The sequence below is a fragment of the Apodemus sylvaticus genome, chromosome 21 (assembly GCF_947179515.1).
Source record: "Apodemus sylvaticus chromosome 21, mApoSyl1.1, whole genome shotgun sequence".
Lineage (NCBI taxonomy): Eukaryota > Metazoa > Chordata > Mammalia > Rodentia > Muridae > Apodemus > Apodemus sylvaticus.
In genome coordinates this window covers 16,946,616-16,974,230 of record NC_067492.1, presented here as the reverse complement: position 1 = coordinate 16,974,230, position 27,615 = coordinate 16,946,616, and the positions used below count along the sequence as shown (strand labels likewise).

Sequence of the window (27,615 nt, the reverse complement as noted above, 5' to 3'; positions counted from 1 at the left end):
GTGGCTGTGAGTTTCCCTTATGGCTAAATAGTCTTTGTATTTGTATTTTTCTTTAGGGGAGGGGGTGGAGAGTAACTTACCAGATGCATGTGTACTCTCCTCAGACATTTCTTCTGTGTTGAACCAGTGGGTTGTTCATTGATTTTTTTTTATTTATAAATGCTCCCTGTCTACCAGTGTCATCTTCTAGTAGTTTGCATCTCCCTTAAGACTCCTATAAATTCTCTAATATCACAATATCTCCAGCCATTTACAAATGTCAATGTCATGAACTGTTCAATGCCACTTAGCCTTGCAAAAATCCAGGCTCCACCCCACCCCACCCCACTCCCGTCAGAAGAGGAAATTTAAAGTCACTGATTGCTCCTCCTGTTCTCCCCGTCTCCACTCACGAATTTATAACCCATAGAGATGAATTTTTTTTTGTGTGTGTGTGTTTTCCCCAGGATGGTCTGTTCCAGCATGAATCAGCGGTGGTGGGGAGAGACTGTCACGTTTGACAGATCTCAGAAGCACATCTGTCACCCTCCAGGAATCCCCCTCACTCATCAATTGGTCCTGTCAGTTACACGTACAGGCATCTCCCCAGCCCTCAAAGGTGTCAGCAATCTCCCCTACATGTGTCCTCCTCAGAACTCCTGCTGGTGGCCTCAGGTGGGCTGCTCCAGATGCAGGTTTCCCGCTGTCACTCTCCGTGGAGTCTTCTCCACGTGGCACGAGCCATGTTCTGGTGAAGAATCTCTTTAACAGCGGCACCACTCTGCCGGTGGTACCGATGTTGAGTTTCTTCTGGTGGTTTAGAGTTTTCTTTCTTTAGAAAATACATGGATTTCTTTTCATCATTTAAAGAATAAAAAGCTCAGTCTTTCAAGGAAATGACGCCCGATGCTTCCCTGTTAGCCAGGGAAAGCTGGGCACATTTAGCATACACCAGTGTGAAGAAGGAAGAGCTTCTCTGTTATGGTTTTGAATGGATTCCATTTAAGAAGGGGTCCTGGAAATCTGTATCATCTGTGCTACATCTAATAATCTTATGGCTGGTGTTTCTCATTAATTCTCCCCCCCCCCCTTATTTAAAAGGAAAATATTACAGATTTCCTAGGCATCCCAAGCTCACATTTTCTTTGACTGTTGAACTCTGTACATCTAGCCTAGCTCTCTTTATAGATGTGCCTGAGGCTATGAATATTTCTTTCTTACTACAGAGGCAATACACTACAGCTTAAAATATGTGCTTTATCAGATGGAACAATGAGATTATCACTCCAATATTTTCTTTGATGGTGTCTCTTGCCTGTTCTATGACATATATGGGAAAATTTTAAGAAGTGGTCCTACAGGGAATTAATTAAATCATTGTAAAGTTAATTTAAAATGAATTCCTGCAACCTTGGAGTTAAGGCATTTCTTCATCAAGCATCCTTTCACAGTTTTATAGCTATTTGTTTAAAGCTCACATGCTGAAAATAAATTTGACTATTCAGTTCTTATGCTAGGTCAAATACCAGGTTAGGTATTTTAGTAACTGACTAATCCTACAGTGGTATACAGTCGTAGATAATGTTTGCAGTGAGGTTTCTCACTTCACCACTCATGTTGCTTGATGCTTCGGTGATTACATGGTCTTCCAGTCCCAGCCTTCTGGGTGTTATATTGTGTATGTTACAGGCAGAGTTCTCTCTCTCCCTCCCCGCCTCTCCCCTTTTCCTTTCTTCCCACCCTCCTGCTTCCTTCTTTTGCCAAAGGATACCCTTGCAGCCCAAACACAGTGTAGCAGTTTCAATGGAATGGTTTTTCATTGGAAGTTGGGTTCAGCTTTTTGCTTTTCGTCCTGTAGTCATTTTCCAAACCATCCATCCTTCTAAAAGCAAGAGTTCTTGTCTGGCTGGCTACTACTCTGGGGCTCTTCTTTTTCAGTTATCTCCCAGTGTGATTTACAGCACTGTCTGAGGGGATTCATCCACCCAGGCACTCAACCCCTAAAATAACTATGTATGAGTTTGTGGGTCTAGTCAAGGTAACAGTGTCATATCAGAAACCCTTCCCAATCTCTGCTATGCAGGGACTGAAAACCAGGAGAAGACATAAAGACATATCTTAAGATAACTGTGACAAAATAAAGACTGGGAACTACTGCATGGTAGCGTGCACACTGTGAATGCCATTCACATTTTGTGCATGACCTGTGTATTCCTTCTAATTCCTTTTAAAATTAAAAGCTAACTGGTCACATCCCCGGAGTTGATTTAGGTGAAGTTTTTATATTTTCGCTTGACTCTGGATGGTGTGAAAATTATCCTTAGGAATTACTCCCGTTGACTATGTTCTCTGTTAAATGAACCCTGTAATGGCACACTTTCAAACTCTGTTTTTTTTTTTTTAAATCCCTTTTCAGTTGGCATGGAGGATTCAGAGAATTATAGCTAGGATTGAAAGAAATACTAATGAACTATATTATACCAATTCTTAGTGACTTTTTTTTTTGGTATCGCTTGGATGTATTTGGTTTCCTACAATTTACTCTTCTCAGAGTTGGACTATTGTTCCTTCCGCTTATTAAAGTGTCCTTCCCTCTTGTCATTTCTGGGGCTCCCTGGGTTTCCTCTCTCTGCTTATGCTATTCACTTATCCACTCAACAAATACTTAGCAAGCCTCCACAGCATGGTGTCTGTGATTCTGTATGTCTTCAGCATGGGTGAGTTGATCGCAATCCTAAGGAGAATTTCGACTCTCAGATACATGGTGTTTTTGTGATCATATTTTACACCTGAGGTTTTGTTTCCATATAAAACAAAAATGCAGGCCATTGTTTGGGATGCTTCCCGGGTGCCATTGTGGTGACAGACAGTATGCTTGGTTGGCTGAATCTCAACCAGTTCATCCTGGGCTCTATGCTCAGCCTTTTAATTTCCTGGGTGTGTGGAAAAGCACGACACAGGCTGCTCAGAGAGAGAGAGAGAGAGAGAGAGAGAGAGAGAGAGAGAGGAGAGAGAGAGAGAGGAGAGAGAGAGAAATACAAAGCCTTTGGGGTGGTCCTATACAAGGCATCATCAGGTGTGGGCAGTGTGGGGCAGAGCTAACCCTTTTTTGAAGGATGAATAAAGATGCTGAAAGGAAGCAAGTGACTGTCAATCAAAGTCAGAGCCTTAAAAACCGCTTGGAGCATTTGCAGGTACCACAAGAGGTTCAGAAGGGCAGGCTGTAGGTTTTGCATAGTGGCAGACAAAGACAAAAGGTATCTCAAATGGTCTGAGCACTAAAAACTCCTGCAGGTAAAGCTAAAGACAATATTTTTTAAAAGATCTGCATTTATGTGACATGAGTGTGTGGGTGTGAGTGTGCTGTGTGTGTGTGTGTGAGAGAGAGAGGGGGGGGGAGTTCATGTGCAATGGTACACTTGTTGAGGTCAGAGGGGACAACTGGGCATAGAACTCAGGTTAGTTATCCTTGGAAGCAAGGACTTTTGCTCACTGAACTATCTTGCCAGCACATGTACACAATAGTTTTTTTTAAACCTAGAATGCCAAATGATCTTTTTTCTTATAGTGTTGTGCACATTCAGGTGTGTGACATTAAGTGTGAATTTTGTAGAACTCATCACAATTTAAGGATGGAATATGAAAGGGAGAGAAAGTGAGCTCTGAGGTAGGATCATGAAGAATAGGTACTGAGCTTGTGAAGAGACTTGCATAGGAAATACAGGAAGAAGAGAGTCCAAGACTTCGTCTCCAAAGAGGACGCAATGGAAGTGTTCTGTGTCTTGTTGGCAGAAGAGATCTGCGCGAGAGAAGAGTGCAGATACCACTGGGTGGCATTAGCTTTTATTTTATTGTAAATGTGTTTATGCCTTCCAAGTTTTGTAGTTTGATTTTTATATGCAGCTGCTTCCTTAAATATGAGAGTTTTTCTTTCATTCATACTTTTCATACTTTAATGTTTATCATCTATCTTATCTATCATCTCTCTATCTTATCTACCTCTCTATCTCTCTACTATCTCTCTAGCTCGCTCTATCTATCTATCTATCTATCTATCTATCTATCTATCTATCTCTATAATCTATCTATCTACTATCTGTCTACCATCTATCCTATCTATCTATCTATCTATCTATCATCTACTTATCATCTATCTGATCTATCTAATCTATCATCTATCTATCTATCTATCTATCCATCTATCATCTATCTTTCTATCTACCTGTCTATCTACTACCTTATCTACCTACCTATCTGGTGTATTCAAATGTGTATATGTGTACACACACCTGTTCAAGGTCACACTGAGCTGTGGACATGCAATGTCTGACTCTCTTACTCTGCCTTTTACCCCTGAACCAAGATTTTCTGAACTTGTCAGTCACCTTTCAGGCTAGCTGGCTCATGAGCTCCAGGCATCTGCTTGTCTCTATCCAAGCCCTAACCCCCAGGATAGCATTTCAGACATGTGCATCTATGTCTAGCTTTCATATAGTTCCTGGGAGGTCAAACTCAGTTCCCTCTTACCTACTAAAGTCTTTACTCAAACAAAGAAGTCCAGGAAACAGAGCATAGTTCATTATTTCAAGCTTTTATGTCACTGTATAAATGTAATGTTTTCGGAAGACTTTAGTAAAGTCTTTCTGAAATGAGGCTCAGACAAAATTCTTTCTGGTATTTCTTACTGTACTTTAGCAATATGTTTTCTTTCTCTTGGCAAAATAAGGAATTATCCAGAAGTGGAAATTTTTTTTTTTTTTTGGAAAATTCTTCCCCATCTTTGGGCAGTATGATATTTTCTTGCTTTCTACTGCTCTCTCTTTTATTTACTTTAGTTATTAAAGACGGGATGCTCCCTTAGCACACAATGCGGAGTTCTATAGCTGAGTTGTTAAGAGCTTCTAGCCCAACATAGTTAATGTTTCAGTATTCATGCCAATGTGTACAGATAAATTGGGGACAGGGAAGAAACAAGCGTCAACCTGAATTTTATGGATTTATTCTTCTTATTTTTAGTTATGTGTCTGTATGAGTATCTATGTGCATTGGAGGCTGGTGGCGTTCAGTCTTCTGAAGCTGGAGAAGCAGGGGGTTGAGGGGCACCCTATGTGGGTGCTGGGGAACTGGTGGTACAGGATTTCGGGGATCACCCTGGGTACTGAGGGCCCAACTGAAATCCTTATCAAGTGTACGATTGGATCTTAATTGAGTCACTGCCCCAGCCCCTCAGTCTGAATTTAAAAGAGGCTCTTGAATTAGATCGATTTCATTTAAACAGATATCCCAAGTGTGTTGCATGTTTAAGAGTGTTCTAGAAAACAGGTAAAATTTTCTAGATTCTGCTCCCAACCAGAAGAGGCTGGAAGGGGGAAGTGCAATGACTCACCACGATGATCCTAACTCGCCTTTTTGGAAACCACGGATCAGTTTGAATCCATTTCTTTGACTACACCTGGGGATTCAGCAGCCATCAGTGGGTGCTACTGAATTATTGACCATACCTGATACCCTAAGCATTGAGAAGAGCCAAGATAATTGCCCCTCCAGAGAGAGCTAATTCTCCAGTGTGTTCTGCAGCCCTTCATATGCTTGTGAGATTTAAAACTCAGTGGCAGGAAACATTCGAGGCTTCCTGTGGCTCTCCAATGGCAACTGTTACATTTTTAAAACTTGCCCCTGGACATATCCAGCTATGAAGATAAACCCGGAAGGTTTCTTTTTTTTTTTCCCTCAACAAAGTTATAAAGAAACTTTACTGATTTATAAAAGAACTCAGAATACTTATGAAAAGTATGGGGGGGGTCATTTGTAAGGAAAATAAAGAGGGTTAGCATTTTAAGCATTATAAGTGTGTGGATAAGAAACCAGTAATTGGTTTATTGAAAGCCACTGCAATAGATGCTCTTAGGACTTAGATGTACCTCAATGGTAGAGTCATTTGCCTTGCCTGCACAAGGCTTTGGCTTCAATCCCCAAATGCCAAGACATCCCTACACACACACACACACACACACACACACACACACGGAATTATGGCCTGTCTTGGCTATTTAGATTTTAGTATCTGTAAAACATTATTTTATTCACAATTTGCTTAAAAACTACAAACTATATTCAAAATTCCATTAGAAGTCTGAACATACCAATATAAATTGCTTGCAACATAAAATCTTTGAGACAACCCAGGATCCTAAGTGATTTGTTTTTATTCAATTACTATAATATGTGTAATTGATTTGTTCCCCTTCTAAAAATTTAAAAAGGAATTGTCTTTCTGGGTGCGCATATTATAAACTGATTTACAGTAAAAATTAAGTTCTCAGTGTTGAGCATTAGATAGAAATTTTATTTGATTTACTTGAATTCAATCTACCATTTAAAATTTCCCCCAAGGTCTTTGAAATATGTATTTCCAGGCTCCTTTGTTTTAAATTTGTTAACATTTATTAGTCAAGAAGTCTAGAAGTTTCTAGGTATAGTGGATAGGTAGGTGAATAGATGGGTGATACACAAACATTCGTATTTCACTTCTTAATGTTTGGATATGAATCTTCAGTGTGGTTTTGGTGGTATGTATATGCTTGTCCCAGGTAGTGGCTCTATTTGGAGGTGTGGCCTCATTGGAGTAGGCGTGCCATTGTGGGCGTGGGCTTTAAGACTTTCATCCTAGCTGCCTGGAAGCCAGTCTTTCACTAGCAGCCTTCAGATGAAGATGTAGAACTCTTAGCTCCTCCTGCACCATGCCTGCCTAGATGCTGCCATGCTCCCACCTCGATGATAATGAACTGAAGTTCTGAACCTCTAAGCCAGCCCCAATTAAATGTTGTCTTTTTAAGACTTGCCTTAGTCATGGTATCTGTTCACAGTAGTAAAACTCTTAAGACAGTGGTGTTCTCATATTGTCTTATTCAAGAATCAAGGCTCTTTCCGTGTGTGTGTGTGTGTGTGTGTGTGTGTGTGTGTGTTGTCTTTGTATGGTGTATGCAGATCTGTGTCTATAGGTTCATGACTGTGGGTGTAGAGGCCAGAGGAGGACATGGAATGTCTTATTTCTTTGTGACAGGGTCTTACACTAAGCCTGGAGCTGGGCTGGTAGACAGTAAGTCCAGTTATCTCCCTGTCTCTGCTCCCACAGCAATGGAAGGTGCCGAGGATTCGAACCCATTTACTCATGCTTGTACAGTGAATGCTTTTTACCTGCTGAGCCATTTCCCACTCTCCTTGCTCTCTGATTATGATCCACATCTGTGCTAGAGGAACAAAAAAAAAATGCCTTTTAAGAACCTTAAAACTATTCACTCAATATTCAAAATATTTTAAAAATCTTCATGCAGCGAGAATGGATAAACCAGGTATTAAGCCAGGAATTCCTAGCTTCTCGGCCCCTCCTCCCCACTTCTCTGTCAAATGAGTCATCTTTCTTAGCTCTGCTCTTGTCAGAGACACTCTCCCATTGCTGCAGCCTTCGCTCATGTGTTTGCATGGCAACAGATCACTACACAAATCAGAGCAAACCCTCTTTCAGAGGTCCCTACATTCTCTCCTCTCATTCTGCCATGGCCTTTTAAACCACAGTGTGGGGCTGAGCTCTTCAGCAGGGATGAGACACACAGGCACAGCATTTCAATGCATTATTTTAATTACTGAGCAAGAGTGTTACACGGGGTGCTATAAAAACAAGGAGAACACTTAAGCCCAAGGAGGTCAGCCAACAGGTCTTTGTCTGGAGGCCATTCCATGCTGTGGGTCTCAGCAGAGGCTTCGCAAAGCAAATGCAGACAGAACTCTTAGTTTAATCAAAATGGAGTAGCCGGGCTGACCCGAAATGCAATAATCAGAATGTAATAGTCCTGGAACATCTATACCGAGGGCTGATGGGGTGGGAGCAAGTAGAACTGAAGATGAGTTTATAATTAACGCTCCAGGTTTTATGGATGGCAATTAGATTGTTTAGATTACCCTATTCCTGTGCTTGTGAATAGCAATGGGCGGAGAAGCAGCCAGAGCCTCTGTTCTAGGTACCGCAGGGTGGAGAAATTCATTAGAATCTGAGATGCAGACAGAAAGCTAGTGAGAGGTATGGTCATACCCTAGAAGCCAAGATGAACGTGTAAATACTGTGTGCCTGTGTGTACATGCACATGTGCCAAGGTTACAGGAAGTGTCTCATCTATAGGCTCAGTTGCCTGTTGGGACACTGGAAAGCTGGATTCTGAACCATCTCCAGGTCACACTTCTCACAATGGGAACAGTTTTGGAGATGCTCCCTTTCTTATCTCATAGCAGAGTCACTAATTAGTGGGGGCACTTAATACTAAGAGCCAGCCAGAGAGGGAGTAGAGGGCAACACTGATACTAATGTGAGACCAGTTTCTCTGTACCTTTTGTGATGGGCTCTCTAAAACCACTGGCTTTTCCAATTTCATTGGTAACAATGTCTGGTGTTCAGAAGTTAGGTCATCTTTCTAATAGAGATGTCTGGCATCTGACTGATGCACATTTAAAAAAAAAAAAATCTTGCTCCAGAGAGCGTGTTCCATCACTGCCCATTATGTAGTATGCCTTGTTCATTCCTCCAGCATACCCCACTGAAAATAATGCCTTCAAGTATTTGCTCCAACGACTCAATTCTGAGTTCAGACAATAGTGGCTGGGGGAACAGTTCAGTTGGCAAATGCTTTCCTTGCAAACAGGAGGAACCGAATTCCACCCTGAGAACACAGGAAAATACCAGGTATTGTGGCATGTCCTTGCACTGCGAAGGCAAAAACACGAGGATCCTGGGGGCTCACCAGCCAGCCAAGTCAAGCCTAATTGGTAAGCTTCAGGCCTATAGAGACTGCAATTCCTAGAAGAATTCCTAAGATGGCACCTGAGATTGTACCTCAGGTCATTTCGTGCACAGAAATTCACACACACTTGTGCCTGCACACATACACACTCACACATATGCACACACTCATACATTAAAGAAATAGAATACTGTTCAGAAAATAAAGCAGGAATGTGGTTCTGACAGGTCAATCTGCATCAAAATGAAGCTGTATGGGAAACAAAAAGATGCACAAACACTAGATCAAGAAATTTAAATTCTCTGACCTTCAGTGCAGAACATGGGAAATGGGCAGATGTTTTTCAAGGGGTTTGGGTAAGGATTTAACTGCTGGGGACATCACATGAATATCCAGAACTATCATGGTGTGTTGGCCAGGGTTTTAATGCCCATAGGGATTAACTGAAGAAAGACTTACTGGTGTTCATGATTTTAAAGACATCTGTTTGTGGTTGGCTGGCTCCATTTTTCTGGACCCGGGGCAAGGCAGAGCATCATAATGAAGGGTGTGGTGGGGTGGAGCTATTCACCTCATGCTGACCAGGGAGTCTAGAAAGTGACAGGAAGCAGCTGGGGCTAAGACATGTTCCTCATTGGCTACTTCCTCCAACCAGGCTTCACTTCCCACAGTTCCTCCACCCCCAAGTAGCCTACTCAAGATTCTAATGCATAGGTAAGTCCAGGCATATGCCTCACTAACCTTGCTCTCTCTCAGTCCAGTTAACTTAATCGTCTAGATTCTCTCTCTCTTTCTCTGCCTCTCTCTCTGCCTCTCTCTGCCTCTCTTCTCCTCCCTCCCTCTCTCTCTCTCTCTCTCTCTCTCTCTCTCTCTCAGCAGTTTTTCTCTATAGAGCTCTAGATAATGTTTCACAGGTACATTGGCGTGGGTCAAATCATTCTATAAATGTCTTCCTTCCTAAGTATGAAGTCAATTTGCAGTATATCAAATGCTCTGGCACATGCCAGAGAAGCGCGTGAATCATGGGTCAGTGTAGGGGGTTGACTTTGATATTGGAGTACCTATGGGATGAAGAAGTAAACAAACACTTGGTCAGCTCAATAACACCTTGTGCGGACTGAAAAAAAAAAAAGGGAAATGTGAGACAGAAAGGCAACGTAAAAGCTGCAGCATTTGAATGTGCTTTCTAAAAGATCAATTACGGTATGCACTCACTGATAAGTGGATATTAGCCTAGAAATGCGGAATACCCAAGATATAATCCACATATTAAATGATGTCCAAGAGGAACGGAGGAGTGGCCCCTGGTTCTGGAAACACTCAGTCCAGCAATATAGGGGAATACCAGAACAGGCAAGTGGGAAGGGTTGGATGGGGGAATAGGGGGAGGGAAGAGGGCTTATGGGATTTTCGGGGAGTGGGGAGCCAGAAAAGGGGAAATCATTTAAAATGTAAATAAAAAATATATCAATAAAAAAAAGGGGGGGAAAAAAGAACCTAAAAGTTAAAGCTCTACAATGGCAATTTCTAATTCTAATGAATTCTCAGTATGAAATATCTTCAGAATTAGGACACAAAAAGGGAGGTGTCAGTGAGGCTCTTGGATTTCATCTTTTCAACTGGAATTATATTATTTCTGTTTATTTTATTTTGCACAGTCTAGGTTTGAACTCGATTTCCTTCCTTCCTTCCTCCCTCCCTCCCCCCCTCTTTCTTTTCTTTCTATTTTTCTTTTTTTCGAGACAGGGTTTCTCTGTATAGCCCTGGCTGTCCTGGAACTCACTCTGTAGACCAGGATGGCCTGGTCTAGAAATCTGCCTGCCTCTGCCTCCCACGTGCTGGGATTAAAGGCATGCGTATCACTGTCCAACTAATATTTTCTTTCTTCGGCCTCCCAAGTGCACAGATGACAACCATGTACCACTATGCCTCGCTAAGACAGTTATCTGTGTTTAAATAAGGTGTCTTGAAGACACAGACGGCAGATGCCTGAAGATCACTTTTACTACTGTCCTATTGAGAACTTCAAGAATGACCTTAACCCAACAATTTTAAATTTAGTGCTTTGATTTTTAAATGACAAATATAAAAGGAAATTTTTTTTGTAGGTGTGTTCGAGGCCAAAAGCAGATCATGCTAGAATATTTTTTTAAAAAAGCATGTTGAAATGTATTTCCTAGTTTTAAGTAATTTATAATCTTAAAATTCATGACTTAGAACATATATCTAAGAGAGCATTAACAATTAACATAGTGTTTGCAAAGTGTATCTGAACTCATTCACGGGAGATCTGGGAACAAATGAGTTGCTAGAATTTAATCGTGAAGGGATGTCCTCAGAATGTTGGGATACAACAACAGTTGAAAAAGAGACCAAGGACCTACCATCATTACAGATATTCCCCAGAACGAGTTTTAGCAGAATTCAATTCCTTGTAAACGCGGTCATGTTTTCTTGTCTGTTGCCAACTGGAACCTCAAGTCCTAACGGGAGCAATTACTGCATAATTACTGCATCTTACCTAGTGGGACTGGCCAATGACATGACAGTTTGCATCTTGAACCCAGTGGGACTAGCCAATGATATGACAGTTTGCATCGTGAACCCAATGGGACTAGCCAATGACATGACAGTTTGTATCCTGAGCCCAGTCGGAGAAATTTCTCTTTTGCACCTCATCTCTGTTTCCTTTGCGTCTCTGTCCTTTAGGTTTTTTAAAGGACAGGATGTTCTCGCCTTTCAGTACTTGAAAGCCAAATAAAATTAGGATTATTGGGGGGTGGGGTGGGAAGAGACAGTCTCATGTGGTCCAGGCTTGTCCACGCGTACTTGCTATGTAGACAAGAGTGACCTTGAACGCCCGATCCTCTTGCCTCTGCTTCTTATGTGTTGGAGATACAAGCATGCTCCCGCGTTATGAGATACTGCGGGTGTTACTCAGGGCTCCATGCAGGCTAGGCAAACACTCCATTGGCTGGGCGACACCCTCAGCTCGGGTTTTTATCAATTAATTCTATCTCCGAAATCCCTCTTGTCGAGTAATATAATGTAATCACACCAGTGTCATCGGATAACATTTACAAGTTCTGCCTCCATTCAACTGGAGCAGAACATACAAGGTATTTACCACGTGAGGTTAGTTCCTTGGATATCATTTTAGAAGTTTTGCCTGCAGACAGGTTTACAGAACTGGCTGTTCTCCTAAAAGAAAAGACCCCAGGCCACAGAACCACTTTATGTGGATCAGGTGTTTAGAACTGTGACTAGCGGTTCCCTGGTCACGGGCTGGGCTTTATTGGAAAGGTGGTGTTTATGAAGCCCAGTCGGGTCTGTCATGGAGCTAAGTCGCACCTGCTCAGCCAGCTTTTAGTTAAGCTGCCAACACAGTGGAAAGGAGCCTCTGAGGCCAGCCAAGCTTGTCCCTTGCTTGATTATGAAATCAAACACAATAATCTTAACCAATGAAATGGAAACAGCTTCCGCCTAATCTCATATGTGATTGTTCAGGGAAGCGTATTGTTTCTAGTTGGCTTGTTTTTTTTTTTTTCCCCTCCCTCAGTGAGAAATAGCTGTTTATTAAAATAGCTTTGTGGACACCCCTACTCAAATCCATTTGTCTTCAGCCAAACGCCTCATCACTTTGAATCATTTCAGCCTCCATTTTTAAGTGTGCAGTTGTTGGTGGCACGGATAACAACCCTCAAAGTGACTTGGTAATGAAATGGGGTTCTTCTTTGTTGATGTCAAAACACCATCTAATATGACTAGAATAAAAAAAAAAAAGAAAAGTGAATTGAGGCTTCCCCAATTTTCTCTCCAGGAATCAAAGTTTAAACCACAGCAATTTTAGGTAGAAAATTATCATTTAATTCGAATAGCACATACATAGTGGGGCACTGTTACTTTACACACAGTGTGGTCAGCGCAGTCGATTCATAGGAAAGAGGAAAGAAATTGAAATAATGTACCTGTGGTGGTTTGAATAGGTTTGGCAGGCCCATAGATTCATGTGTTTTGATGCTTGGTGATGGGCTCTATAGGAGGCATGGCCTTATTGGAGTGGGTGTGGCCTTGTTGGAGGTTGGCTTTGAGGTCAGCTAGCACTCAAACTTGCCCTAAGATAGAACAGTCTCCTCCTGGCTGCCTTTGAACCAAGATGCCGAACTCTCAGTTCCTCCAGCACCGTTTCTGCTTACAGGCTGCCATGCTTCTGCCTTGATGATAATGGACTAAACCTCTGAAACTGTAAGTCAGCCCCAATTAAATGTTTTCTTTTAGGAGAGTTGCCTTGGTCGTGGTGTCTCTTGACAGCAATAAAATCCTCACTAAAACAACACACGGTTGAAGGGGCTTTGCAGATGTGAGTAGACGAAGGATTTGGGATGGGGAGGTTTTCCTTGGTTGTCCGTGTTAGCCTCCTGTCAGCGTAAGGATCCTTGGCATTGAAAGAACGTGGAAGAATTAGAGAAGGCTTGGTGGCCAGGTCAAGTGCAAGGCCCAAGCCCAGCACTGCAGGTGGCCTTTAGTTGCTGGAAAAGGAAGGATACTATGCTTTTCTCGAGCTCCCACCTGTAGCAAATAGTATTAATTGCTACCACCTTTGCTCCCGGAAGTGATCGCGCTACCAGCTCCCACTGGAGACCCTTGAATCCTCTGATAAAAGACACATGCAGTTTGTTCCTCTACAGTTTGCCTTCTTGGCACAATTTATGGGCACTGCTATCTCCCACCTAGAAAAGCATGCCTGTATCAATTTTTAACTGAGTCTCTTCCACCTGCCCTAAACTTAGAGGCTAATCCCATCTGGCCCCTCGCCATCCATGAGTACTCACCTGTGCTAGTGCTCCCAGCTCCTTCCCAGACCTCATATGGCTGCTGCGTTCTTCCCATTCCAAAGAGCAACATTGCCCTCCATACATATCGATTTTAGCCCACTTGAGCTGATTGTGGATTTCTGAATGCAGGGCTGCAGGATAATAGATAGGTATCATTTTGAGAGTATTATAGTCACTTGCTTTTCTCTTGCTCTGCTTCTGTCTCTGGGGTCTGTGTTGCAAGATATTTCCTATCCATTCACTTTGAGACAGTGAGCTGCCAGTGATTGGAGGGGAGAGAGGAGGAGGAGCTAAGGGAAGTGAGGGCAGAGAGGGAGAGAGAGAGAGAGAGAGAGAGAGAGAGGTCCTTGGGCGATCAGAGCAGAGAAGAAGACTTGGATATACAGATGTCCTCAGACATATTTCCGGTGTTTTGGAGAGGTTAGAAATATTGGGATAGACTTTATCATTGTAAATTGGCATTATGTAATTGGGAATTTGATATACATAAATATATTTGGGTAACTATTCAAGGTTAAGAGTCATGCTTTACCGGACACTTGGAAGGAGTGGTACAGAGGCTTAGTGGGGCAGTATTCATTTATAATTATTACCCACTACACTGGAAAACAGGCTATAGACTGTAGAGCTCTACTCAAGAAAAATTACACAAACTTAGTAGAAAAGAAGGAAAGGAAAAAGGCTTTGGTTTGTATTTTATATGCTTCTGTTTTCCAACTTGAACTACGGTTTTTTCTTTTAAAATGATTATGTTTCCCCAAATGAACTGAATTTAATTATTTTGTAATTTCTATATCTTCGAATTGACTAGCTTTCATTTTTTTGTATGAATTTCCCCCTTGAACTTTCTTTGTGATTCTTACATTGTGTTCTCCCAAGCTGAGTGGTTAGTCTTTTTTTCCCCCATCATTCATTTTTAAATAAGGTATTTAAGGCTTTTGTATCTAAGACTTAGCTGAACATTTAATTAAGTCTATAAACTAGGGTAGGCCTGGCTATAGAATGCTTTTTCGCACTTAGCCATAGGGAATGAATGGTGTATGTTAGTCAGGGTGCACGATGATCTTTCTCATGGCTTATAGACTTAATTTTGAAGCACTTGCTTTGAGAATTTCTCCCTGGAAAGTATTAGACAACATTTCTCTATCCTCCCTTCCTAAGGTCCCGATGATGATGATGATAATTATAATTATAGTAATAAATCTCAGTTACACCAAAGTTCCCCTTGAGGACCAATGAATTTACTGGACTTACTTTCAGAGCATAGGTATCAGTCTGTTGGGTTGATCCCAGAGTAACCTCAAAGGGAAATCCTCAACCTGCATGTATGGTGCCTTATCTATAGTCATATAAATGGAGCCCTCTCCTCCAACGTCATAGTACATAGTCTAGTCCCTTTTTGAGAGTTGAGAACCAAAGACCTCATACAATGAAGGTAGAATTGTTCCAGTTGGATGGGAAGAGAGGCTAGATACCAAGCTGAGAGGGAGGGGGGGCAATGACCTTCCCAGCTCCCTCCTTCTATGAGGTCAACAGTCAGGAAGCCCATCTGTGACATTCTTGGGTCTTATGAAGATGGCCCTTGTTCTTCATAGAGGATGGTGCTATAAAAAGCAATCCATCCCTTTCTTTCTAAGGATCCATCTTTTCTCAATGACATTTCCCTAGCACACAAGGATAGTGGGCCCTGAAGTTTTACCTACTTCTTTTTCCCAACCTCCTGATCTCTAAGTGAAGAAGCAGAAAAAAATAAATAAATAAAACGACCACCACCAACAACAAAACCAAACCCAAGGCCCTAAGCCTTCTGAGGCAAATAGGTCTCCAGTCTGAAGCTCAAGATTATCTATCTGGAATGGCTGCAGGAAGCAAGACACCACAGGAGAAAGTAAGGGGCCTGAGTATAGTCAAAGGATTTGGATGAGAGATGTCAGAAGGAAGAAGTCAATATTCTCCTCCTACCTCCAGTGACTCTTGTGCTGCCTGCTATGAATATTTTGTTTCAACAAATGTGCTAAATCCATTTATCACACTAATTTCCAAGGTGGTGCATTCAAGACAAGCATATTAATAACTCCTCAAAAAAAACGACACATTTTTCTTTACTCACTAGAACCGGTAGGTAGGAGAAGAAAAGAGATACATTATTTCGAGAACCCTGCTCTGTACTTTCTATGTCTCAAGCATTTAATCACGTGAAGCCATCAAGCCCTTCTGTGAAGTATGTTTTAATGTGCATTATAGAGGGAAGTATGCCAAGCGGGAGGAGTCTAGATCAGACCCTGGGAAGTGCCTGAACAAGCATTTAAAGCCTCTCTAGACCCAAAGCCCACAGTTTCTCAATTCCCAGCGTCTCTTGTGTCATTTCTGTTAAATATATCACTTAACCAAGAGATCAACAAGGGGGTCAGGAAGTGGATGAGTAAGTAAAATACTTACTATGCAAGCATAAGGACCCAAGTCATACTCAGAGTCCATTAGGAAAAAAAAAAAAAAAAGCAAGGTGCAGTGGTCTACACTTTTAATTCTGTGTTGACAGATCTCTGGGATTCGCTGGTCTATCCATGCACACACATAGACACAAACACACAGACACAGAAAAAGAAACATTTAGCAGTGAATATTTGATTTTGAAAGGTGTACACATCTAATACCCTAATGACAAAAACAAGTACACTTCATTTAATAACAACAACAACAACAACAACAATAACAATAATAAGCATAAGCAAAACTAAGGATGAGCCCTTCAGGAGAGAACAGTATTGGAAACAAAGAAAATTGACCACAAATAAATGCAATGGGATAATGAATTTATGTTTCTGAAACCCGTGGAGAAGAAGAGTGACGATTCTCAGACATCACGAGGAGTGACAGCACGCAGAGATGTCCCCCGCGTCAGCAGTCATTCACTCCTTTGGCCAACAAGGTGTAGAGTTCCAGTTTTTCTTATCTGCCCACCAAACAAAGGAAGGTGCGTGTGATGGGGAGAAGAATGAGTGAATAAATAACAGAATGAATCGCTAAAACCTTTATGAGGGAAATCGTGATGCATTTCAGCATCTCAAGCATACGTTAACTCTATCTGAATATAAAATATATTTAACTAACTATATCATACACTGAAAATATCTCTAAGTATGAAATACAATTAACTATCTTTTATATGTAAAATATATCTAAATGTATTTTTCTAAATACATTTAGATATATTTTACATATATCTTTGATCCACTCATTCTGCCGGGTGTCTTTGTTTCCCCCTCTCTCATCTTAAATTTCTAAATTTATTTTTGAGAACTTCATCGGGATCATTCTTGGCTCTCTTCCTCTCCATCCAAATTATTCTTACTGTTACAGATATACATACATACAACCAAGCCTATTTAGTTTTGTGCACAGGGGCTGATGGCTTGGGATTGTGCAACCACATGGGAAGGAAGGGTCCTCATCCCTGCAGGAAGATGCTCCTCCCTCGGTCAGTAGCCTTTGCCCTCTTGCAGCTCCTCATGCAGGGGTGGGCCTCTACCTTAAGTCCATTCACAATAAACCGCAGACAAGCTTGCTCCTCTGTTATCCCTGCTAATCTTCGGGAGGCAGTGTTGAATGTGGTCAACTTCTCTGTCGATGAAATTCTGTGAAATCCATAGACTCCTAGAAGGCCGATGTTCGCTTGACTTTAAAACAATTACTTCTTTGACTCTTTCACCTTTGGTTGCTTTTCTTGGGGTGGATTTGTGGGTCTCTTTGTCCTAATATCTAGAGTTTAAATAGTTGCTATTAAAACTCCAAAATCAATCAGCCTCTGGCTGTGCTGTCATTAAAAGTTAACTGTCTTCCCATTAATCCATTAATTTGTGAAGATTAATTGGGAAAGCTCTTTAAAGTATGGCTGTGACTTGGAGCGCACACGCCAGTGTTTGCCCCCGCATGAAAGCTTGCCCCGTGAACACCACAAGCATTAGCAACCATGGATTCCGCTTGCCCCTCCTTCTGTGGGAGAGAATGCATTGGGACTTAAAGATTGCTACCTGCATGAATTACTTGGGAAGCATATCTCTCTTAAGCTTGGCTTGTACAAACATACTGATAAATATTTACTTGTTTTAAATTGCAGCAATAGAGTTTTTTTTTAATTTAAGCCACTGACTGACAGATAGAAGCTCATGTTTATCCCTTTTAATATATCTAATACCACCATCCTCAAGCGAATGTTAATTTTCTCATCAAAGTCAAATTAATACTCAGAGAAGCTCAGGAATTTGTAGTTGACTACCCTTGCTAGAGTTTAGGTTTGCTGAGATGTTATTTTAGATAATAGTTCAAGGATGAGATAGAAGCAGCCAGGGTATCGCTGGTTCTACTACCTGCATAAGAAAAGGTTAGATCTTATTTAGTCTCATTTGTGTCTTTGTTTTTCCCCAACGTTTTTTTCCTTTTCTAAACATGGTATCTTTTATTTATTTATATTTAAAGATTTATTTTAATTTTTAATTGTGTGTACTTCTATCTGCGCACACGTGTGCATACACATACACACACACACACACACACACACACACAAATACAAATGAGCACAGGTACCCTCCAAGGCAAGAGGCATTGGATTCCCTGGGGCTGGAATTACAGGTGGATGTGAGCCACCCAACAGAGGTGCTGGGAACTGAACCAGGTTCTTCTTTGCAAGAGCAGTATTATCTTAATACTTAAGTATCTGCTCTTAACCAAGATATCATCTCTCCTTTTAGCCATTTTGCTTTTACTCTAGCCCAATAGCAGTTTCACTTTTCTTTCAAACATTCACATCCCCCACTACCATGATCATGATGTAATTGCAAAATAGCTGTGTCTGTATACTCAGGTCACATGGCTTCATAGGGTGAAAGGTAGTGTGTGATAGCACAGCTGGTTCTTCAGGCCTAAAACAGACTCATGAAACACCAGCGTAAAACATAAAGAAAGACATTACGAAAGAAACAAAATACCCCAACAGATAGGAATTAATTTGCACATCTATTTTAGTAGTTATCAAGCTAGCATGGGCCTGGCTGTGGGGCATAGGCAGGGAAGATTTAAAATCTCTCCCATGTGGTTCTACCCTGAGGCTCAGATGAGCCCCTGAAGGTACCTATTCCAGATAAGACTGCCTGGAGCCAATTCATAACAGATATGTTTATATGCACATACTCATAGTATATATTCATATATAATACATGTATACATATGTATCTATACAGATATACATGGATAGATACATATGTGTATATGTAAACACATACACTAAAATCAGAAATCCATCATTTTTTAAGCATATTAAACACACCCAGGCTTGCAGGCATCCTTACGGCAGACTTTAGGTAGCCTTTCCTTAGTGTATCTCATGAACGCACAGGTGGCTATATCTGGGAAGGTGAGATGAGCAGAGCTCATTGGAATAGAAATAAACAGAATGCCCACATGAGAATGAGCAGAGGCTGTTTTTCTTTTAATTAGATATATTCTTTATTTACATTTCAAATGTCCTTTTTCCTGGTTTCCTCCAAAAGCCCCCTAACCCCTCCCCCTCCCTTGCTCACCAACCCACCCACTCCCGCTTCCCTGCCCTGCCTTTCCCCTATACTGGGGCATCCAGCCTTCTCAGGACTGAGGGCCTCTCTTCCCTTTGATGTCCAACAAGGCCATCCTCTGCTGCCTATGCATCTGGAGCCATGGGTCCCTCCATGTGTACTCTTTGGTTGGTGGTTTAGTCCCTGGGAGTTCTGGGGGTACTGGGTAGTTCATATTGTTGTTCCTTCTATGGTACTGCAAACCTCTTCAGCTCCTTGGATCCTTTCTCTAGCTTCTCCATTGGGGACCCTGTGCTCACTTTAATGGTTGGCTGAGAATGTCCCTCACTGTATTTGTCATGCACCGGCAGAGCCTCCCAGGAGGCAGCTATATCAGACTCCTGTCAGCAAGCCCTTGTGGGCATCCACAATAGTATCTGGGTTTTGTAACTGTATATGGGACTGATCTCTAGGTGGGGTAGTCCCACCTAGATGGTATTTCCCTCAGTCTCTGCTCCACACTTAGTCTCTGTATCTCCTCCTGTGGTTATTTTTTCCACATTCTAAGAAGGACCAGACTATCCATACTTTGCTCTTCCTTCTTGAGCTTCATTTGGTCTGTGAATTGTATCTTGGGTATTCCAAACTTCTGGGCTAATAGCCACTTATCAGTGAGTGCATACAATGTGTGTTCTTTTGCAATTGGGTTACCTCACTCAGGATGATATTTTCTAGTCCCATCCATTTGCTTAAGAATTTCATGAATTCATTGTTTTTTAATAACTGAGTAGTACTCCAGTGTGTAAATGTATCACATTTTCTGAATCCATTCCTCTGTTGAGGGCCATCACCACTCTGGAAATCAGTTTGGCAGTTCCTCAGAAAATTGGACATAATACTACCGGAGAACCCTGCTATACCACTCCTGGCATATACCCAGAGGATTCTCCAGCGTGCAATAAGGACACATGCTCCACTATATTCATAGCAGCCTTATTTATAATAGCCAGAAGCTGGAAAGAACCCAGATGTCCCTCAACAGAGTAGAGGCTGATAATACGCAGTTTGCTGTAGCAGAAGAGTTAGCTACTGTCATCTGGACTTGGCAGAGAAAGACTCAAAGGCAGGCAGAAGCAAGGGAAGCTATACAGTGTTAGGAGTCAGAGAGGCTCCAGGGGATCCTGATTAGTGAGTGTGGGCACAGCGGTGGGGGTGGGGGTGGGGGTGGGGGTGGGGAGTTAGGCTAAGTAGAGGCAGGGCATCCTAAGTGATTGGTCAGGAATATCTGACTTGGTCTTGAGCAGCTCTGACAATGGAAGCAGAACCAAAGGTTAGGGAACCCGCCTGGGATCTGCCAAGCCCTGGTTATTTGTTGTAACTCTGCCTAGGGCTTAATGATGGCCTGTGAAGCTGGCTTTTGAAGCTTCTGTTTTCCATGTGGGCTGGCCATCCTCCCCCTACCTCCCGTGTCCAGTCTCTCACTGGGCAGACATCAGAGACACACTAGGTACAGATAGAGGCCAAGTATCTGGCCGGGTCAGGGAACTGGACTCTGTCTGAACTCATGAAGCTAAAAACTAGGGTTTATGGTGACAAAATAATATTACTGTTGTGGATGAAATCTTTCCTTTGCTCAGAGTACTTTTTGATAGCACACATCAACCTAACCATATGCTATATCTTTTAAATTAGTTCATGGTTTCCATTTCAAGTAGATGAGCTTTCAATAATATAGATTAGAATAAATATTTTTTCAAGGATATGGATTTCTTGAGGCAGAGGCCATTCCTTAATCCTAAAACAGTCCATCGAATGTTTGGTCCCGGTCTGTGAAATCCATTTCCTCAAAGGAATGAAGATTCAGTGTTTTCAAAGCTCGCTCTGAAATGAGTCATCTCTGCCTCTAGTATGAGAGAACCTTTAAGAAACCCAGCTTCCCACTCCCGTACCCTCTCCCACGCCAGTCTCCAACAAGTATCCTCATGGGCTGTCTGATTCATTAGCAAGGATACAAATGATTTTTGGCAGGTTTTCAGAATGCGAGGGAAGGTGGTTTCTCGGCAGCTGATAAGCTGCATGTTCTTACAAATCAGCCCTGACTTTCTGTAATGTGTGTTTTAGATGACCAATTCTCTTTTCAACAACATGTTGGCCCACAACAGGAGATATGACACTGTAAAGACTGGATCCACTCACTCGTAATGTGTCTTTGGGTGATTTATTTAACAGTGTCTTATTTTCCCTCAATTGTCCCAGTAGTTAACAGTTTAAGGTAGGGTATTTTTCAGAACAAAATTGCTCCAGTATCTAATAGGACAGCATAGGGTATTCGTCAGGACCAAATGAGGAAAAAGATGTAAAAACGCTAAGAACGTAAGCACCTATAATATACACTTATTATCATGGTACAGGTAATATTGCAAACAGCTTAAGAAAATTGAATTACTTTTATTAAAAACCCGAACAGCTTTTACTTACTTATGAGAATTATGCATTAAAGCCTTTTGCAAAATAAAAGGAAATTACTTTCTATCGAGCTGTATTAAAATACTTTCAATACAGCTTACACTGTTGTTTGCTGGAGACCACTGAATGTTCTTACACACACGGCTTGCAGGAGAGCTAATTTATCATTGTCTTTTTAATGACAAAGGTAAGTTTTTCTCCCATGGAAAGAACAACTGCTGACTTCTCTGAGCTATTTATCTAAAGGCTGTAGTATTTCTCTCTCTCTTTCACTCTCCATGCACACATGTACATGTAGTACCCTGTATATGTGAACATGTCTCAAGCTAAGTTAGAAAACTTTCTTCCCCATTATCAATATTCCAACAGAATTCATCACATGTCTAAATGTCATCAATGTGTAAATTTATTTTTTTAACGAAAAGACTAAACCCCACATTACTACTTCCAACTGATATCAAGGTAAAAGCAGAAATCCTCCTGCAAGTTTTTCAAATGCCCAGTAATGTATCATCATTTTGGAAAAGCAGAATAATGTTTTTTTTCTAATAGAACTATCCAACACTATCCCAACATGCTCCACTACCATTTTGAATTCTGAAAGCTTCCCTAAATTGTTTGGCAACTACATTATCATATTCTTATAGTCAACACATCAACCATCTCACCCCATGACATTTTCACTCTTTCATTTTTTTTTTTTTTTTTTTTTTTTGCCAGCAGTATTACTGTCAGTGAAGGGACCAGGGTGCTATTGATGATCTGATGTAGTACTGAATAACAAAAACCATAGTTTTGGGTTAAGCTAATGTAACCCCTTATAGAATTTAATGCATATATACTCAATGCATATATATTCTGAAAGCTCTTTATTCAAATGCAGAAATGCTGCTAATTAGAGTTCTATTCATGGTGAAATATGAGAGGAAGCTGGATGGTACCAGCTGAGAGACTGCTCAGGCAGAAGGCTAGGATTTGAATCTGGAATACTGTTTTCTATCCTCAGCACCACTGGGATATTGGAGAAAATTCTGCAGAGTGATGCCCTATGTACTGCAGTGGGTAGAGGAGCATCTCTGCTTCTGATCTACTGGCTGCCAGGAGGACCCTGCCTCAAACAGCCAGGGATCACATGCCATCGGGTTTTTCCAAGAATCACCTAGAGCTGCAGTCCACCCACACTGGTTGAGAAAGTCTTTGATCTGAAACATTGTCCCTTGGTGTCAATAGTACAGAACTCATTTTGCTAGTGCAATCTGAGAAAACCCATTGTCTGGAATTAAACTCACAGGAAGCCCTTATTTGTAATCAACAGTTTCATTCCATTAATACCCACAGGGAAATGCCCTGTTACTTCACTTCTGACTCATCACTGCTGCCCCAGGGCTTCATCTCTTTCTGTCAAACTCTTGACAATCAGATAGGTAATAAGTAGATAGAATGGGAAACCCTGAGCTTGAGAGAACAACTCTCCAGACATGTTTTATTCCTGCTGCCATGATGCTCTACAACATTCAAACAACAAAACTTGAAGAAATGGTCATTATGATCATACTAATATGTTATGATTTGTGTATACTTGATTTCCTGCCCCAACTCCATTTGTAAATATCAGCATTCTACTACAGCAAGATAGGACCTCGAGGCAAGCTTTTGTGACTCTACGACTTTATTGATAAGTTATTAATATTGGTATCTAAATGGCAAAGAATAAAGGTCAGTTACTGTGTGTATGAAATGTTCTAAGTTCTCAGGAAAGCATGCAGTGTCACTTTTTTTAACATGGAAAAGAATAAACAACTCTATTTCTAGGAAAGCATACAGTAGCTTAAGAGAAGGATGTGTAGGCTTGTGGTAAAGAATAATGTCAGGTCATGGGAAGGTCAACTAGAACTTGACCCAAACTTTCCCAGCCATACCTTCCAGGATCTACCTCGTTGTGTTTACCTGTCCCTCTCTCAGTGAACAGGAAAGTTGGCCCCTTCTTCAACCTAAAAGTGAAACAATATGGATTCTCAGTTTACAGTTGACAAAAATGAATGGGCAATAAATATATACCTTCCAGAGTGACTGCAGCAGTAGCCCATTTTACATTCACAGAATCGATTCTGATCTGCATAATTGATTTGAGAAGCAGTTAAACAGTCTTTTGCATCACACACTTGCATACTAATAATGACCCAAGAGCACATCAGTATCAGTGAACACACACACACACACACACACACACACACACACACACACACACATGCACCCTTCCTACGTGTACACAATGCACTTCTGTGTACACACACACACACACACACACACACCTTAGCTCCCACAGTATATTAAAGCATTCTGGTTGTTGCTTGTCTAATTGGGTACAGATCCCCCCCACCCCAACACTCTAAGGGTTATAAGTCTTTTAATGTCTACACCCCTTCGTACTTGACTTAACAACTAGATTGGCTGGTGTTAGCACTTAAGCTAATCAATAGACATGCGAGAACCTGTCTTCCTTAAGAGTCAGCTAGAGAATTTAAGGTACAAAGGAAGAAAAAAAATGAGCTTTACATGAAAATAAGATAATCTTTAGAAACCAAGTGCGGGGCTGGGGGCTAGCAATGCCGCTCAGTCAGTAGAGCACTAGCCTTGCATGTGTGAGGCCATGGTCTAATGGTTAACACCAAGTAAAATCCCAAAGAACAAACACATAAACCTCAAAAAAATACAAGAAGCACATGGCCACACGGGGCAAATTCTTGTGGAAGTCACCCAAGAGCAAGCTATATTCCAGGAAGGAAGAACTTTGTTACATTTCAGGTGACTCCGGATAATTTTTGAATCAATTTAAATTAAATTACTGCCATAGGAAACATTTGAGACAATAACACTATGTGCTTTTACATGACCAAGATGTGTAAAAATACTAAATATGAAATTTTTTTTCTGAGTAAAGCAAAGGTAAGAATAAACTTCAGAATTCAAAAAGAGTAAAGAAAGCCCTTTTGAAGCATCTGCAGAATAAATTAAGCGTGTATGGCTATCAAAGCAAACCTTATTTTATTGTTACATTATTCTTTGTACTTTGTTTTTTTAATATTAAAAGCAATGTATGTGGGGCTGGAGAGATAGATGAGTCTGTAACATTTCTTGCCAAGCAAGCTTGAGGATCTGATTCCCCTGAAGCCACATACAAAAGCTGGGTGAGATGGTGAACACTTGTAATCCCAGCACTGGGGGCATAGAGACAGGTTGAACTCTAGGGCTTCGTTAGCCAGCGAGCCTAACTCATCAGTAACTCCAAGGAGAGCGCAGGGACAGAATGATACCAGAAGTTGTGCTTTGGCCTCCATATGCATGCATGCACGTGGAATCCCCTCCCATTATTATGCACACAGAGAGACTATATGATACACACTTAAGATAAATAAATGGAGACTTGCCTCTACTTTAATAGAGCCTCAGATCCGCACAGGTATATGAATATATGCCTGTGCTTGTGTATTTATAAAGTTTTATGACAAAATGGAATCTTTTGAAGGTGTCATCAACGTTCAGACTTCGACCTTAGGCAGTTCCACCCTAGGGGTTTTTTCCTCATCTTGAGTCAACCCCACAGGCATAAACAATCCTGAAGTTTTAGAGTTTCATTCATTTTCTTAGTGGAATGAAACATCATGTATGCTTTCAAACGACATATTATTAAGCTTTGCAATTTAAGAATCTCCAAATTCACAGGTATACTATGCTGTTATAACTCAAGTTTTCCACTAAAAGTTCTATTCTTGAGAACTATCCTTCTTGTATTGCTCTAGTACAGTTTCATTGCTGTGTATTATTTTACTGTGAATCACAATTCCACTTGTGAGTTCTTCGGATTGTGGATGGTCCTTTGCTGTTATAAGGGTTGTGATTCTCTCCATGTAGGAATGCTGAGTCTGTACTCAAATGGAGTATTTGTCCTTTTGCTGGGCCATGAAAGCTATTAGCATGTGTCTATCATTCTTGTAATACTCAAGGTTTTTTGAGACTGTTGTTCTTCATGGGTAAGCCATTCCTGGAGACCCTTGCTCCTAATAGCACTAGCAGAATGTGGGATATGCTGAAGTTCAAATGTACAAGCTTATGGCTGCTTGTTTTTGCCAAATAGTTGCTCACATTGTTTTCTCATAAGTAGTGTGGTGGGATTTCTTGAGATCCACATGCTCCTGATCCTTTGGCCTTTTTGGGCCCTGTCCAGTTCATCCATTCAATTACTTAGAAAGTACTATCTACTAGTAGTTCTGATGTTTCTTAAGTTTGAGTATCAATTTGCATGGCTTCTGTACAGCTGCATGGTCTCTGGCCAAGGCTCAAACCACGTTTCTGGTGTGCTTTCTAACCAAATGGGAGGTGTTTTATTTTTCTTCATTTAAAATGCTTTTTATATTCAGGATACTAATGATATCTTGGTTTATACTTTTTTTTCTTTTTTTTTAATTTGATATAATTTATTTACATTTCAAATGATTTCCCTTTTCTAGCCCCCCCACTCCCCGAAAGTCCCGTAAGCCCCCTTCTCTTCCCCTGTCCTCCCACCCACCCCTTCCCACTTCCCCGTTCTGGTTTTGCCGAATACTGTTTCACTGAGTTCTTCATACATATTTTCATATATTTTTCATCTTTAAATATGTTCTTTCATATGTTCTACATGGTTCTAAATATCCCAACAAACTTTTATGTGGTTATAGAGGCATCCATGGCTCGTTTGTTTCTTGTCTATGAACTTTATACATTTTGTACTTTTTCCTCCACTAAATAGAAACTATAGATTCTTTGTATTTTGTGGTACTTGAGAATGAACTCAGGGCTTTTCACAAGCTAAGCAAGCACTCTACCACTGAATGACATGCCCAGCACCCTTTCTGCTTTAATTTGAGATAGGGACATATTAACTTAACTAGGTTTCCTTGAGTTCCCTTCCTAGCTCAGCTTGGGCTTTGACCTTGAGATCTTTATGCTGCATCTTCCCAAGCTCCCAGGGTGATAGGTGTGTGCCACTAAACCCACAAACTTTCTTAATTTTAACAGTTAAATTTATATATCTTTCTGCTCATGCTAAACAAATTTTAAAACAACCCTTCTGATCTCAACGTTTTATTTTATAATTTCACAATGTCTTCTATCTTTATTTCTATAATCTCCTGTCTCTTAGTTGTTTTCTAGTTTTTATTGAGCTTGCCAGACTTTCAGCGGCATGCTGCATACATGATAGGCATATTTCTAGAGAATCTAGGTCTGTTTATTTGCTTACTTTAAGATAGAGTTTCCCATAGCTCAGGCTGGTTTTGAACTCACTGTATAGCTGAGAATGACCTTGGATCATCCTCTGCCTTCCTGCTGTGCAGTAGGATTACAGGCACATGGCACTGTGCATGGCTTAGAGTCTCCTTTTGATGTTGTGTTTATTTGTTGTGTCTATTGATTTGAAGAGAACTGTCAGCTCTGTGCTCACTGGAATGCGGCATTTTCTCTCCTGGCAGATGACTGTGATGAGCCCCTGGTGTCTGCCTTGCCTCAGGCATCCTTCAGCAGTTCTTCTGAGCTCTCCAGCAGTCATGGTCCTGGATTCGCAAGGCTGAATCGAAGAGATGGTAAGTCTGCTCTCCCCTGCCCTTTGGCTGGTAATGAAGCTTGTGAATTTTCTATTTTCTTAATCAAATCAGTGCAAGGGATATGCTGTGAAAAGAAGTGAATGTCGAAACAGGTCAATGGTGATCACACATCGATGTGACATGTGGCTTCCAATCAGGAAAGGCAAAGAAACGCACCCTATCTGAAAACTCTCTATTATCATTTTAACAACCAAAGAATTTTGTCCTCTTCAGTCTGGTAAATTTTTTTTATGTATCTTATAAAGTAAATATTTTTGCCATGATTTGCAATCATTACGAATACAGAAATGATGGGAACTTAATTGCCTTCCTATTTCAAGTTAAAGAAGTCTGCAAGAAGTCATTTTAAAGCACACTA

General features: G+C 41.1%; 1 protein-coding gene across 1 annotated transcript in view; it reads left to right on the top strand.

Moving 5' to 3' along the window:
• Cntnap4 (contactin associated protein family member 4) overlaps positions 1 to 27,615 on the top strand; it is a 295,010-nt gene that overhangs the window by 18,534 nt on the left and 248,861 nt on the right. Inside the window, 1 exon segment of the mRNA XM_052166567.1 lies at positions 27,126 to 27,236. Coding sequence (XP_052022527.1) covers positions 27,126 to 27,236 — 111 coding nt within the window.